The sequence below is a fragment of the Natator depressus genome, chromosome 1 (assembly GCF_965152275.1).
Source record: "Natator depressus isolate rNatDep1 chromosome 1, rNatDep2.hap1, whole genome shotgun sequence".
Taxonomy (NCBI): Eukaryota; Metazoa; Chordata; order Testudines; family Cheloniidae; genus Natator; species Natator depressus.
In genome coordinates this window covers 301,881,768-301,898,229 of record NC_134234.1, presented here as the reverse complement: position 1 = coordinate 301,898,229, position 16,462 = coordinate 301,881,768, and the positions used below count along the sequence as shown (strand labels likewise).

Here is a 16,462-nt window from a genome sequence, read left to right as displayed (position 1 = left end):
TGGTGTTATAAATATTAACATACACAGTTGATTCTTGTAGTAATTTACATCTTGTAATTCTTTCCATACCTTCTTGTTACAAATGGGGAGCATTCTCCCCTAATGGGATGGGGTTAAGGAGACACAGCCTAGAAAACTTCAGAGTCCTAGATTCTGTGTGAAATCGAACTCTAGCCCTTTGGGTTTCAGGGTTGTAGTGCAGAGACCGGTCGTTCCCTGTCCCTGTTGCCCCATCCTCTCCAAGGAGAGTACAAGGCAAGTTAAGGAAATTAATGCTGCTTTGAGCATTATTCTTTATCCTCAGCTCCTTTGCAGATTACTGCTTTGAAACTACATTAGGTAGTAGGTTTACTTCAGTATACTTAATTGCTCCTCCTATTGTCCTAGACTCCTCTTCAACTTACAGAACTCCAGCCTTGTGGCTTATCAGGAGGAAGGGAAAGCCTATAGCACAACTCTTCCATATGCACAGACACTCACCAGCTTTAGTTTCCCTCTGCCACCAAAAATGGAGGAGTGCATCCAGCTGTAGCCCAGTGATTTGAACCAGCAAGCCTTGAAGAAGGAATTTTGTGGGATCTAGCTGTTACAATTACCACTTTTATCTTACAAGCAGTTTCTCTTGCACCAATACCATTTCTATGACGTCACCTAGCAGTCACCAAAAAACCTTTGAATAGAAATGGGAAACAGTGTTATGTATGCAATATTTATTTTCTTTGCTGCTGAAAACAAGGTCATCACTAAAACTGTTCTCCAACTAGCTTGCAACATCGAAATGCCAAAGTTCTTCACATCTCTGATTTACCCATTTACAGATTATCATCCTCTTAAATATAGATGGAGTTTTGAAATTTGCAGTAGCTGCATCTGTTTGAATGTTTTTCTTTTGTTTTTAGTGTTTAGAGTCTCATATTTCATGGTATTTTGCACACACATACTTCGGAACTTAAGATGTTAGAATACTTTTCAAAGAGTAATTAATCTCATAAATACTCCCTGAGAGAGGTTGTTTTCCTTTACAGAAGGACAACTGAGGCACAGAGAGGTTACGTGACACAATCCAAACTGTCTGTGATAGAGCCAGGTACAAAGCTCAGAACTCCTCACTCACATTTTAGTGGTGCAACCACTATACCATTTCCTCTCATTTATATTTCATTGCCATCTCAGACACTAACTAAAAGAAGACTTTTCCCCCCAAAATTTTGTGGAAGAAAATTAACTTCTCAATTGAAACCGTTAATATGCTGCACTTCCAGCCATAATTTTAAAAAGAAAACCCCTCCAGAAAATAGTTTTGTCAGTATTTCTGTTATAATCCTTTAAGTATAATAGCATGAATGACATAAAATACATATGAAGAAAAGCAATATTAAAGCAAAAATCATAGTTATGGATAAGTGTTTTGTAATTAAAAGTTACTATAAAATTCTTTTCAGAAACCAATTCTAGGTTGTAAATTCTACTAAGCTGATTTTATATAGATGAAGTCAACAGAAAGGTAATTCTTTCTTTAAATAAATTCCAGATGTCTTCATTTAATTACTTCACTTTCGTGCAAATTAGAAAACACAATAGTGCCCTGGTACCTGATATAGATACACCTTAGAAAATTGGGTTGACAACCATAAACACTGAATCTGTATTGGTTGAAACTTTAGGTGCATTTTAATCCGTTGCAGACTTCATAGATAAATAATCAGTTACAAGGTAAATAATTGTACTCTGCAAAAGTTACCTCTTATTTTCTTCTGTATAAATTAGCTTTGATGAGAGTGTAGTTATTGAAGTTAGCCTGAGTTTTATCTTTGTGAATTAACAGAGGGAGACTGTCTTATTACTAGTTTACATGTTGCTAGTTATGTTTGCGATTTCTAATTAATATACCTGATCTTGCCTCAGTAAATAACCCAGTAAAACATTGAAAGGATATGAGTCAAAATGCCCATCCTTCATATAAAGCATCTATTTCATATCTAACTCATAAGAAATATTAATTACATAAATTGTTTTGTTATTGTTAAGCAATCCTGTAAATTACATCTGTGAGCAGTTACTCCCTGTGAAATCCTCAGGTTCCCATTTGCTTTTCAAATTATTTGATAAAGAAAATGTTGATCATTTTAATAGAAACACCACTTAGGTAGAAGTACAGATTTTTTTTCTTTCTCCCCTCCTCCCATCCAGCTGCTTATACTGCTCAAGATCGCTGTGCAGAGCAACATATACTAGGTAAGGGAAACAGGAATCCTGGAACAAGGACAATGAATTGTCTGAAACTTCAGTTATCAGGGTCACAAGGGCTGTAGTATGGGGGAGGAGAGTACTTAATTTTGAGGGCAAGACTAAAACTGATCTTTGGTTATTATCTTCCAGCGTATCACCATATGAAGTTGCATTTAATTTCCTCATCTCAAATTACTGTTTATTAAACCGTGCACTTCAGGTCCATTATGCTCCCTCTTCTCAGGGAGAGTTTTGCTAATTTCTTTGTCTGTTTTAGTCATTGTTGTGTCTAAATCATCTTCTCAAACATACCTATAAGAGAGTGGGGGGGAACTGTGAGTGAAGAGGCCACTTGGAAATCTAGCCCCCAAGTCATGCTGTCTTTAAATTCTGAACCATTTAGTTTCACTGTGGGTGATTTCAGATAGAAACAATCCTGCTGAGAGATTTTACTCCTTAAAGTATTGAACCAAAGTCACTATCTTGCAACCATAGTAATAATACATTGCTTTGCACTTCTAAGAGGTTGCTGGAGATAAGGTGCTAAAGAGCTTTGCATACATTAATTAGTTAAGCCACATAATACCCCTGTAAAGTAAAATGGAGTTGTAAATTGAGGCACAGGGAGGCTGAGTGAATTGACCATGTTCAACTGTGGCCAGATTTTTAAAGTTATTTAGGTGCCTGGTGTGATTTTTCAATAATGCTTAAGCACCTAACTCCTTTTGATTTCTGCACCTAAGTGTCTGAAAATCCCATTAATCTATCTGCATTTTTAGGCACCTTACATATCTTTAAAAATCTGGCCCCTGGCAATTTGGTGATGGTCTGGAAATAGGAGTCCTGACCTCCAGTTCTGTCCTAGGGACAGAGGACACTGCATTTTCAAAGCTACATTTATTGTTGAATGTATAGATCTAAGCAAAGGAAACACAAAAAAACTATATTTCCACAACAAGGTCACGGAGTAGTGCTCTTTCTGAGAGGTTTGTCTCGGAGGTACTTTACTGTTCAACAGTGGATCAAAATGTTAATGTTTAGAAAAACAGTCTTGTTTTGTAGTATGCTGGGACACTGCTCCCCAACCTATGGCATAATTCTTTGCCCTGACTTAACAGTTCAACCTACTCTGAAGGGAGCGGGAAAAGTAGCTGTCTGTAACCAAGGCTACATAAGGAAATGCCCAGTCCCTGTCCTGTCAGTCGTGGCTGCAAGGTGACAAACAAGTATAGAATTTATATTAAATTCTCAGGTTTTTTTCCATTTCTGCCACTATTTTTCCAACAATTTAGCAGAAGAATAAGAGGGAAAAACAACAGGCACAGATCACTGTGCTCTTGTGCTTGATTCCTCTGTCTGACCAGGTACAAGATTCAGAGTAGCAGACGTGTTAGTCTGTAGCCGCAAAAAGAACAGGAGTACTTGTGGCACCTTAGAGACTAACAAATTTACTAGAGCATAAACTTTTGTGGGTTAAAACCCACTTCATCGGATGCATAAAATGGAACATATAGTAAGAAGATATATGTATACACACACACACACACACACACAGAAGGTGGAAGTTGCCATACAAACAATAAAAGGCTAATTAAGATGAGCTGTTATCAGCAGGAGAAAAAAACTTTTGTCGTGATGGTCAAGATGGCCCATTTAGACAGTTGACAAGAAGGTGTGAGGATACTTAACATGGGGAAATAGATTCAATATGTGTAATGACCCAGCCACTTCCAGTCTCTATTCAAACCCAAGTTAATGGTATCTAGTTTGCATATTAATTCAAGCTCAGCAGTTTCTCATTGGAGTCTGTTTTTGAAGCTTTTCTGTTGCAAAATTGCCACCCTTGTAGTCTGTTTTGCCTTCCTTTTCCTCCTGCCTTTTTAGTTCCCAAACTCCACCAGACCATCCACCAGCTTGCATTTTTGCTGACAGCTACTCTTACGGAGCATATATCTGCTCCTGCCTCCTTATTTCTTTCATCTGCAAAGAGGTTCTGAAAAACTATAGGTAATTTTTTTCCTCACTTGTAGAGGTTCTTCCACCTCCTGCATCCCTGTTAAAGTGCTCCAGACGTGCCCTCGGGCCTTATTTGCATTGCTGTTTCCAGCCAGTGGGAAGCTGTGATGGCCTTAGATCTCCAACCTCAGTGTTCTCTCCTTATTTTGCAAAAGTCATTTTGTATTAAAGCTATCACATGGGGGGGAGTAGTAATGATTCTTCCCCCCTCTGGCTTTCTGCCCCCCTCGTGGGTGCTTTGACATTTAAGAGCAGAAGGGAATCTTTTCTGATCAACACCAACTGGTCTTGCCAGTCCTGTAAAGGAAAATGTGCTTTGGACCTTTCTTTGTCTCCTCCTCGTGTGGGTTTTCATGTACCTTTGCTAGGCTAACAGAAGGGTATCTTTTGAGCCCAGAGATTCCCTCTCTCCCTAGATATCTGTCAGCCAGCATCACTACAGAGGCCTATTTTTGGAGACATTTTTAACCATTAGTTTGCGGGGGGGGGGGGGGTGCTAATGTTATGCTTATGAACTTTTAAAGATCAAATTTGTCTTTTCCTGCTCAGAGAAAGGGAAAAGGATTCTTGACCTTCTTGACCAGTTGGAAATGAGATCACTGGCAGGCAGGAGGAAGGTATCAAATGAGTGAACATTAGGATCAAGACAGACAGTGTGCTTTTTTTCTATTTTAAGTAAGATCAAGTGTAGTATATTTCAGTTGCAGCTGGAAGGTTAGTTTGAATTGTTCTACTACACATAGGTTGTATATTTAAGTTATGCAAGGGTGCCTAGAGCATGCAAATAGGCACCTTTTTTAGCAATTCTATACATCCAAATACACAAATGATGTTAAATTAGCTAGATACAGTAGTCCCGCTCTGGGTAAGGTGTGTTGTTCAGCATCCTTCTATTATGATCTCTCCCCACAAAAGCCTGTGCTTGGTCAGGCACTATGCATTGCAAAGGTGCTGTGCCTTGTTCTGTAGCACTCCACATTTCTGAAAACCAGGCCACCTTTATTTAAGTGCTTACATAGAGATTGAGGTGCTTAACTTCTGATGCTCATATTTCAAAATCTGGTCCTAATGCCATAGGGTAGATCAGCAAAGACAAACGATTCAATGTCCCATCCTTTCCTCCAAAGGAAATCCTCATAGTGCACAATGTGAGCAGAATAAACCCTTTCAATTGATGTGAAATTTTTTGCGTGCACAGCATAATCAGAAAGAGCAATTACGATATCATAAATCCAATATGCCAAAATCCAAAACAGAGTCAGGGATTGTAATACAGCAATAATTAAATGCACAAAGTGATACTTCAATCAAACACTTTAAAAAAGGGAAGAAGGGGATCCTGGGAACTACAGGCCAGTCAGCCTCACCTCAGTCCCTGGAAAAATCATGGAGCAGGTCCTCAAGGAATCAATTCTGAAGCACATAAAGCAGAGGAAAGTGATCAGGAACAGTCAGCATGGATTCACCAAGGGCAAGTCATGCCTGACTAATCTAATTGCCTTCTATGATGAGATAACTGGCTCTGTGGATGAGGGGAAAGCAGTGGACATGTTGTTCCTTGACTTTAGCAAAGCTTTTGACACGGTCTCCCACAGTATTCTTGCCAGCAAGTTAAAGAAGTATGGGCTGGATGAATGGACTATAAGGTGGATAGAAAGTTGGCTAGATTGTCGGGCTCAACGGGTAGTAATCAATGGCTCCATGTCTAGTTGGCAGCCGGTATCAAGTGGAGTGCCCCAAGGGTTGGTCCTTGGGCCGGTTTTGTTCAATATCTTCATAAATGATCTGGAGGATGGTGTGGATTGCACCCTCAGCAAGTTTGCAGATGACACTAAACTGGGAGGAGAGGTACATTCGCTGGAGGGTAGGGATAGGATACAGAGGGACCTAGACAAATTGGAGGATTGGGCCAAAAGAAATCTGATGAGGTTCAACAAGGACAAGTGCAGAGTCCTGCACTTAGGACGGAAGAACCCCATGCACCGCTACAGAATAGGGACCGAGCGGCTAGGAAGCAGTTCTGCAGAAAAGGACCTAGGGGTTACAGTGGATGAGAAGCTGGATATGAGTCAACAGTGTGTGCCCTTGTTGCCAAGAAGGCCAATGGCATTTTCTGATGTATATGTAGGGGCATTGCCAGCAGATCGAGGGACGTGATCGTTCCCCTCTATTCGACATTGGTGAGGCCTCATCTGGAGTACTGTGTCCAGTTTTGGGCCCCACACTACAAGAAGGATGTGGAAAAATTGGAAAGAGTCCAGTGGAGAGCAACAAAAATGATTAGGGGACTGGAACACATGACTTATGAGGAGAGGCTGAGGGAACTGTGATTGTTTAGTCTGCGGAAGAGAAGAATGAGGGGGGATTTGATAGCTGTTTTCAACTACCTGAAAGGGGGTTCCAAAGAGGATGGATCTAGACTGTTCTCAGTGGTAGCTGATGACAGAACAAGGAGTAATGGTCTCAAGTTGCAGTGGGGGAGGTTTAGGTTGGATATTAGGAAAAACTTTTTCACTAGGAGAGTGGTGAAACACTGGAATGCGTTACCTAGGGAGCTGGTGGAATCTCCTTCCTTAGATATTTTTAAGGCCAGGCTTGACAAAGCCCTGGCTGGGATGATTTAGTTGGGGATTGGTCCTGCTTTGAGCAGGGGGTTGGACTAGATGACCTCCTGAGTTCCCTTCCAACCCTGATATTCTGTGATTCTATGAAACACTAGAGTGTGCGGAAGAAACATCTTTTACCAGGAGTAGTCCTACCAGAATAAAGCAGAAAATAAAAATCCTAAGCCTAAAAAATTCAAAATTTCACAAGACTCTACTTACTCTAGAAGGCTGAAGATATTTACATAGCTAGTTTTAACACAATTTTCAGAAGTAGGTTTTGACACTGCCACCCTCCATTTCATTTAGTGTCAGTGTCCTCAGATCTTCCATTCTAATCCATTCATTTGTGTCAGTTACATTAACAAACTCTTGTAGAGTGCCAGAACACTTACGCAGCATCTTTAAACTATGGATTATTGCTGTTTGAGACAGTTCTAGGTTTCATGGAGGAGAGAAAAGATGACCCCTCTCCACAGTCTTCCCTAGCTGTTCACCTGGGCTGCAGTATAGATAGGTCTTTCAGGGAAGAGGGATTTGAAAGGAGGGATTGTTCTACTGGCTGCCTGACTTTCTCCTGCCATGGTTACTGTTATCACCTCATCTCTGGCTTAATTAATATTGCTTCTCTCCAGTCTGCCTAAAATACTGCTGCTATTTTCCTCCTTGCTCATTTGATCTGCCATGTCACTACTCTTTCCGGATCCCTAAATTGTCAATGCTTTGCCCACTGAAGATTAGCCTGCTCATCTGCACTTGCAGGTCCTGCCCAGCTTTGCCTTCTCTACATCCTGGATATTGTTTCTTATTGCTTCCTTATCCCTTCACTCTGCCAGGGATTACCTCACTCTCCCATCTTTACACCATCATTCATGCTCTCTTTATGCATCTGAAGCAAGTTTTATATATCTGGAAATATGGAGGCTGCCTACTGGTGGCACAGATAGTGTGTCATTCATAACTTCTCAGTGTAGATAAATGGAGCCTATACACTCCAAAAGCTTGCTCTAATGTTACTTTGTGTCAGTAATTTTGAAATCCAAGCTATGCTATATCAGGTTTCTGGATGTTTCTTTCAGTTGGAAGGAAATGAAATGCAAAATGAACATTTCCTTCTGAACTGTTAAATCTTACACCTGACCCACTAATTTGTTTGTGATCTGAAGAAGTCAGACTTCAGAGTAGGATGATGTTTGTTTGTTTGAGTTGGGCTTTTTCATAAATCCCATTTCAGTGCTACAATTCTTTGCTGGCTATGTTTAATTTTAAAGATGCTTGTTGAGCTCCTAAATAATCAAAAGTATTCATAGTAGTAAATTCATCATACCCTATATTCGGTGTTCCAAAGAACTATGTTTGCCAAGTTTCAATTCTATTATGCATTATGCATCTAGATCCTTAATGATTTGCATTTTAAATAAATGAATTTAGCATTCAGGAAAAGTGTTAATTGATAGCCCAGAATACTGAAGCCCTTTATCCCAACAGCTATCACAATGGCTTCCCTTCCCTGCCCCACAAATATTCCTTAATCATGGACTGGACTGACCAGGTGTAGAGCAGAGGGGCGGTAGTTCATTTTCCAGGACCCTCAGCTGGGATTGAAATCAGGGTAAATTGTTAAAATGGCTTTGTGACATAGACACATGCTTTCCAGGAACTCAGCTCACACTAATAGGGCCACCAAACAGTCTTCAGAATCTAATGACTTCAAGTTACAAGCAAAGGGGGCTGGATTTAAACGAGTTATCTTGATAAAGACTTCATCGCCCACAGCAAATCCCTTCAGGCCATCAGTCCTCCATAGTAGACTTGCTTTAATATTGCTGTTTTTCTCTGAAACATTTACAGTAGAACCTCAGAGTTATGAACACCAGAGTTACAAACTGACTGGTCAACCACACACCTCCGATGAAGTGAGCTGTAGCTCACGAAAGCTTATGCTCAAATAAATTTGTTAGTCTCTAAGGTGCCACAAGTCGTCCTTTTCTTTCTGCGGATACAGACTAATATAGCTGCTACTCTGAAACCTGACACCTCATTTGGAACCAGAAGTACGCAATCAGGCAGCTCCAAAGACATCCCCTTCTCCCCCCCCCACCCACCCCAAGAAGCCAGTACGGTAGTGTGTTTAAAGTAAACTACTAAAAAATGGGAAAGTTAACAAAAATATTTTAAGGAAACTTTCTGTACCTGTTTCATTTAAGTTAAAATGGTCAAAAGCAGCATTTAAATTCTGCATAGTAAAGTTTCAAAGCTGTATTAAATCAAAGTTCAGTTGTACGCTTTTGAAAGAACCACCATAATGTTTTGTTTGAGCCTTTCAGAGTTACAAACAGCCTTCATTCCCAAAGTGTTCATACCTCTGAGGTTCTACGTATAGCATGTCCTACACTTGTCCTTTTGCAGATGAAGGAGTTTGAACCAACCCTTTTTATTGGCCATCTCTCTTTAGTGTGTGCTAGTGCCAAAACGTGTGTACAACTCAGTTGTACAAGGGAGAGCCAAGGCCAAAGCGCTGTTTAAGGTTCTCATGGCACTTGAAGGTTGCCCCCCCGCGGAGGCCTGGGGCCCCACACAGCCACCCTGCCTGGGGGCTGCGTAGGGCACCATAATGGCTAGGGACGGCCCTGGGTTAGGGAAATCTGTCCCTATACAACGTTGAGCTTATCACATCCAAAGGATCCTGCATGAGAGAAAGGGAGAGCTCCTGTCTTGTTTGTCACGACCATGTACAATCATTCATTTAGTGAGACATGACTGTCACTATAAAGACAGGAACTCACATTTTCTTCCATTACACTGGCGTAAAACGAGCAATTCCACTGAAGTGGATCGGGATTTATGCTGGCGTACCTGAGTTCAGGAGCTGCCCCTGGAGCAGTGATCCGCAGGGCCATGGGAACGTGGTCCCAGTTCAGTCTCAGGACAGTCTTGGTAGAAGGTAAGTGAACTCAGCCACTAAATGGTACCGGCACAAACCTGGAAAGCCCTAGTGTACCAACCTGGATTGCTTCCCTAAGGTAAATGTTACTTATAAACCATCCCCAGCCTATACAACAGGAAACCGATTTTAAAACATTTCAAAGGATCCTACGGATTTAGGCCCCCAAATCACATTAAAACGCAATGGATTGTGGGTGCTTTCCTCCCTTAGGCTCAAATCCCGGCCTAAAAAGCCCGTCCTCTTGTTTGTTTGTTTTTAAAGGGAGGGGGCTTGAGGAAAGAGGGGCAGGTAAGAAATAGGAGACAAGCAATGGCAAGACTATAACACCTGCCTTGTCTTCACCGGGAGTGCACCGTGTGGTAGGAACACACCCTTTGCCTAGTGGCGACTCCCGGGCAACAGCGAGCGGGTGCAAGCAGATGGGGCTCTCCTGGGGTGGCGGCGGGAGAAGCCTAGGGGATGGTGGCTGCGGAGCAGGCTGCGGGAGGGAACCTGGCTCCTGCCCAGCAGTGTCTTTCCCTGTGTCTGATGTGTTCAGCCGCCTGCCTTTCTCCGGAGTGGTTTTATACTCTTACATTTAAAAAATCTCCATGGTCTCTCCTGAACTGGGGTTATCAGCCCCGGGGCTTTCGCAGCCCGCCTGCTTCAGGCGAGGTCATTTCTTCTGCCTCCCCATCGGGTGAACTGCGTCTCCCTCGGCCAGTCAGTCACTGCAGAGGACTGAGGGGCCGGATTTGTTCAGTCTGCCCCGGGTCTGGCTGCGCCAAGCTGGGTTGGCAGCTGGACACGGTTTCCTCTATCGTTATTTCTCGATGTACTCGCTCGGAGCGCAAAGCCCAGTTTCAGTTTAACAATTGCCATACGGAAGCCTGCAAATCCCTCCTCAGTGCCCTGGAGGATACAAACTTCCAGTTCCAGGGAAGCATCTTCACTTTCTGGTCTATGTAAATTCCTGCAGAGTTTCTCTGTTTGTAGGCTCCCGGCTCTAGTGCCTTGGTCGAGCTCGATCTCTGCCCGTCTCCAGCTGGCTAGAGGCACAGACTTGTGGGCTAGCTAGGAGTGACCGTTGATCGCTCCCTGCCCCTTTGGCTGAGCCAGATGATAAAATCCTGCTAGTAGCAAGGCCCGAGGTGCCTTTCCCTGCACCACGCAGCGCCTGGGCTTCCCTCCCCTCTGAAAGCAGATGGGTGACGAATGCATTGATCATGCGGGGTGGGGGGGTATAAACCTGTCCTGGGGTGGCAGCGACCAACTCTTGTTTCAGTTCCGCGGCATTTAAACCGGTGCGGTCGATTCTCACCCAGAATGATGCTTCAGGGGAAGAAATCTCTAGCCTGGACCAGATGCTGTAGCCCCGTCAAGGCTAGCGAGAAGTGGGCTTGCTTGGTTTTTCGCTGCCTCACTATCTTAGATAACAGCCTGCCCCAAGCCGGCTGCCCTAGGACCTGGTCCAACTTCCATTGACATCAATGGAAAAATTCCCACTGACTGCAACAGGAGTTGGATCAGGTCCTAAATTTGCAATCCAGTCACCTTTCAGAGCGTTTATTCTCTCCGTCGCCCCACTCCCTCAGGGAAGTTTAATTTGATCTTCAATAGATGGTATTTGAACCCCTCCCCGCCAATTGCTTTGCAACAACAATTTAGTGAGAGATGGTCTGTTTGTCTGGGCAAAGTTTTAAACGTAATTTGAAAGAGACAATTGACCCGGACAGCTGTCTGGTTTCCAGGTGGCACTTGAAGGAGCTAAGCACAGTTATTCACACACTAAACGTGTGCAATATGGATGCTTGCTTGTGAAGCATAACCGCTGTCATGTGAGCTGTCCTGACTATTTTCAATGTGTTTGTTTTTACCAGTTGTTCCCTGCCAGACTGTTGTCTGAAGAGTACAATTTGGAGTAGACTGTTAGGGTCAAAAGTCAGGTGGGAAGAGGAAGCTCCTTTGCTCGGAATCGGGGTAACATTTACACGAATAAGACCTCAGCGTGTTAAATAAAATGGTATCCAGTTTTCACACTTAAATGTGCTTGCTGCATTGTATTCTTCATTTCACCCGGTCTCTAGTCTTTTACAGAATCACCTTGGTCAGTTACAGTTAGTGTCCTCAGATGTGAAGAATTTAGATCATTCCCCTTCCTAATTTCCTAGGGCTGAGATTATTAAGATAAACAAAAACATGGAAATATTTTCTCTCTGTTTCTTATATATAATGTTACAGTCGAGTTGCATAGTTCATATGGCGTGTCTGTACCTATCCTACCATACACAGATGTGAAGGAAATACTAAAACATTATGTATTGATATCAAATATTGAGAAGTGCTAAGTATTTTCCGTTGTTTGGCGACTTCACTGCTGCATTCTCAATAGTAACGTATCCCGTGCAGTGTTTGGTAACTGTGCAGGGTTTGAACTAACTCTGTTTGGATTTAAGGTTATTGGAAAGCAACTGGCTCATCGGGATTCCTTCCCTAATCAGAGGTGTTACCTCCTCCAATGTCTCTTGACATCATTTCATCCATCAGAGTTAAGAAAGAACGAAAGGCAGAACCCACCCAGTCTGTAAGCAACTCACACCAGCCCCTCAGATTTGCTCTGACTGCCGAAGAGCTGCATCAGGGCAAGGAAGAAGGATGAGAGCGGAATTGATCTTGTTGCCCCCCTTGAGGATGTGATTCTGGACAAATTGAGCAGACTCCGGAGTTCTGCACAGACACATTACAGAGCGTATCAGTAAATCTGACCCCTGGCAACCGTGACATGGGAATGGTGAGACTCTTGATCCAGTGAGGAGAGAAGCCCTCAAGGTGCATTTGCCTCTGTGTCAGTAGTTTTTGTTCCATGGGATTTCCTCCGCCCTTCGCATTAGAACTGATGAGGAGTGAAGTGTTTCTAATATGAACTTTCGCTTTGGGATCTGGTTTGCGGTTCCACTGATCTTGTTCTGGGAAACCCCAGAAGTCACTTCTTCGTGGTGGTAAGTTCTGCAATTACAAGGGTTTATTTGCTCTTGGGTAAGGTGGGATAAAATTAATGGCAAACTGGAAGAATTGAACCCTTCCCCCCTTTAATGATCACACAAAAATTTATCGCCGCCGGCTGTTCAGATACAAAAACTCCAATGCTAAATCAATCCGAATTATCCTACGTCTTCTCTCAACTTCTCTTTTCCTTCCCAGCTCCCACTCCTCCGTCCCCATCCTTAACAATTAAACGTTTGTCTTGCTACATGTCTAAGGAGGACTTTTTGATTTGAGGACTGATCAGAGCTTTTAGCATGGACAGTAACAGCAGAGTCAGCTGGAGGTTGATTAAAATACGCCCCGCAGAGCTCCTATCACCAACTATATATAGAATCCATGTAAGAATTGGCAGAAGGAAATGTATGAAGATATTGCTTATGGTATTCAACAAGTTTTTGCATCGTTTCAGGTTTAAGGATATATCTGATTAATTCTCCTTGATTGAATATCCTTGCTCTTTTATTTACTTATTTTGCATGTAAAATGACAGCTGAAAATAAGCTTGTCAGAAAATCTCTGGGGTAACAACACACTGGGCAAATGAATCGATGAAAGTAAGAGGCATGGTGCTGTTTGTACTAGGGCAAAGTTGCATACGTGTGTGTGACACACGTTTGTTTACTGCCTTCCCTCCATGTTCATTCCGTTACATGAATTGTCAGAATAGTCTAGAGCAGAATTTTGTTCAGACCCTCAATTCCCTCCAGCCCCTCCTCCAGCAGAAAAAAAAAAGCTTCTCATCGCTGAACTAAAACCTCCAAATGAATAGTGGGGAAGCCTACAGGGACCACAGATCCTAGTTCAAAAGATATTTGAGCTGGTTGTGATACTTCTAAGCGAGCAGCAAAACACAGGGCTAATTAAGGGGGAGCCTAAATCAGAGATTTGCTTCAGAAAATGGGGTCTTAAAACAAAACAGACAAAACTCACTGAGGAAGATGAGTTAAACTTCCCCTTGTAAACATAGTCATCAGGGAGTGCATTTAACGTTGACAGGGCTGACACTGGATCAAAGGTTGATTTATCAGACTGGCCATTTTTCAATACAATGGCTATTTCTGTTCCATAGGTGCATAAACATTATTCATTGCAAGGACTTTTTGTCACGTTGTCTTTTACCTGTTACCGAAAATCTATATATTTTTTGCAAATAACAGCTTTAACGATTTGATGATCATATAAATTAATGAAAACACAGAAAAAAGACATTTGCTCCTGTTTGATCGCTTGAAAAGACAGCCATGGCGGTTTGGGTTTTATAAAAGGTACCTTTCTAAACATTTCAGGGCTAATAGCGAACATCTGGATACAGATGATGATGTAATTTAAGAACAAAAATGACAAAAACCAAAGTAAGGTGCTATAAAGGAGTTTTTGGTTCTTCCCAAGGCTCGGTAGGAATTACACAGCAGGCAAAAGATTTTGAAAGGATTTCTACCAAAAAAGCAAATGCGGCTGTCAATTAGACTCTACATTAAACGGGCTCCGGAAGAGAGGCTGATCAGAATGTAGGCCCAGCAAGAGCCGACTTAGCCAGCCGCTCTGCGGCCTTTGCTCCTTGGAGGAGAATAAGAGGAAGGCGGAGGGATCCCAACAGAGCACTGAAAGCCGCATGGGCTCCTGGCAAACAGCCAGGCAGAAGGGCCCGTATCCCTGTACCAGTCCCACTCTGCTCTCCCTAATAGCTCAGCCCCGCTCTGCAGTCAGTGCCCTCCCCAGTAACTCCCCATTGCCAGCCAGGGTCTCTCCAACAGTTCCCCATTCAGTGCCCTTCCCAATAGCTCCCCACTCCCAGGAACTGCCCATCTCCAGTCAGTGCCCTCCTCGTAGCTCATCCTCCCCCTCTGCAGTAGCTCCCCCCGGTCCGTGCCTCCCCCCCCCCCCAGCTGAGCCTGTCCCCACACGCACCGTCGCTCGCCCGCGGGCCCCACTCCTCGCCCCCGCTGCCTGTGCGCCTTTGCTCCCCGCAGGTACATGGGGGCGGTGGGCTCGTCGCGGGTGATGTGTGACAACGTGCCGGGCTTGGTGAGTCGGCAGCGGCAGCTGTGCCAGCGGCACCCCGAGGCCATGCGCTCCATCGGGCTGGGCGTGGCGGAGTGGACGGCGGAGTGTCAGCACCAGTTCCGCCAGCACCGCTGGAACTGCAACACCCTGCACCGGGACCGGAGCCTCTTCGGCAGGGTCCTGCTGCGCAGTAAGTACCCGGCCACACGGGGCGCTGCGGCCCGCACACCCGGCCACGGCTCCCCTGCGCGCGGCTTGCCCGCCGGCACCGCCGGCTCGGTCTGCTGGGGGACCCGTGAGGCGCCCCCGCCTGGGGCATGCGCGAGTTACCACTCGGGGAGCAGGCGGGATCCCTGTCCCCTGCGGGGTGGGGGGCGGAGCAGGCGGGATCCCTGTCCCCTGTGGGGGGAAGAGCAGGTGGGATCCCTGTTCCCTATGGGGGGGTGGGGGGAAGAGCGGGCGGTATCCCTGTCCCCGGCAGCGGGGAGCAGGAGGGATCCTTGACCCTGGAAGAGGCAGAACAGGCGGGATCCCTGTCCCTGGGGGGGAGGCGGGGAAGGAGGAGGGATCCCTGCCCCTGGCGGACAGTTGAATTGCACACAACACACGGGGGCTCACACGATCTATGTGCCAGCACGTGCAGAGAAAGTCGGAGACGCCGCCGCAGCAGCCCATGTGCCCTAAGGGGCTCCACCCGGAACGGGAGACTAGTCTGTCCTCAGCGTGCTCCGGTCACTCACTAGTGGAGAGACCTGAGGCAGCATGACATTGACACACGTGCCCTTCGGAGAGCTGGCTGCAGCCTAGCTGTCCCTGTGTGTGTTGATGCGTGTGACATCTGTTCCCCCCGGCCACCCAACCCTTCCCCTAGAGCCAGTACTGGGTTTACGATGGCGCCGTGCCCATGCTCATGCTCAGAAGGGGCCCCGGCCTGCTCCCCTTGCACTGCGCCCAGAGACCCCGGCAGCTCAACCCTCACGCCACCCCTGCCCACCCCTTGCTTCTCTCAGCCTGCTGGCCAGCCAGCCAAGGGCTCCTCTCTGCCCCCTGGCCAGACCCCAGCGCACCTCCGACTCCGGGCAGTCTCTGCTTCCCACCACCTGTGGGGCCCGCGCTGTCTCCCCCGAGCTGCGCCGTCTGGGTCTGGCGCAGAAGCCTGGTCAATCTCCGCCAGTTGTGGGGAGGTGCTTCGCTGGGCCCCGCCAGGCAAGTGGGTGCTGACGAGGGAGCCTGGCTGGGGCAGGCCCTGGCCTGGCTGATCTTGCCACTCCTGAGGGGCCAGAATAATTCCCTGCCCGAGACCAGACCTGGCTGCACTGCTGGCCATAGGGAGCTGGGGGCCCAGGGTTGGGTGGGAGACCTGTGTGGTACAGCATGGGCCTGCCCCAGGGAAAGGGGCACGCTGGCAGCACTGGGCTGGGTGGTTGCCCCATTGCCACTGGCCAGCCACTCGCTCCAGGGACTGACCCCCTTGCACCATGCTCCATTGCCCTCAGGGGGGCCCACAAATATGTTTGGCGGTGAGCCCACAAAAGGTTAATCCGGCCTTGCTTAAAGCCAGGAAGCCTGATCTGCTGTTCCCCTCTGACGCTTAGCAGAGTGTGTTGCACTAATGCTACCATGTAATCATCCGGCCCCT

At 45.5% G+C, this 16,462-nt stretch overlaps 1 protein-coding gene across 1 annotated transcript in view; it reads left to right on the top strand.

Moving 5' to 3' along the window:
- Window positions 1-12,693: 12,693 nt before the first annotated feature.
- The window catches only part of WNT2 (Wnt family member 2), a 48,383-nt gene continuing 44,614 nt past the window's right edge, over window positions 12,694-16,462 (top strand). The window contains exons 1-2 of the mRNA XM_074952096.1: window positions 12,694-12,773; window positions 14,790-15,013. Coding sequence (XP_074808197.1) covers window positions 12,694-12,773; window positions 14,790-15,013 — 304 coding nt within the window. The remainder of the gene's footprint in view (window positions 12,774-14,789; window positions 15,014-16,462) is intronic.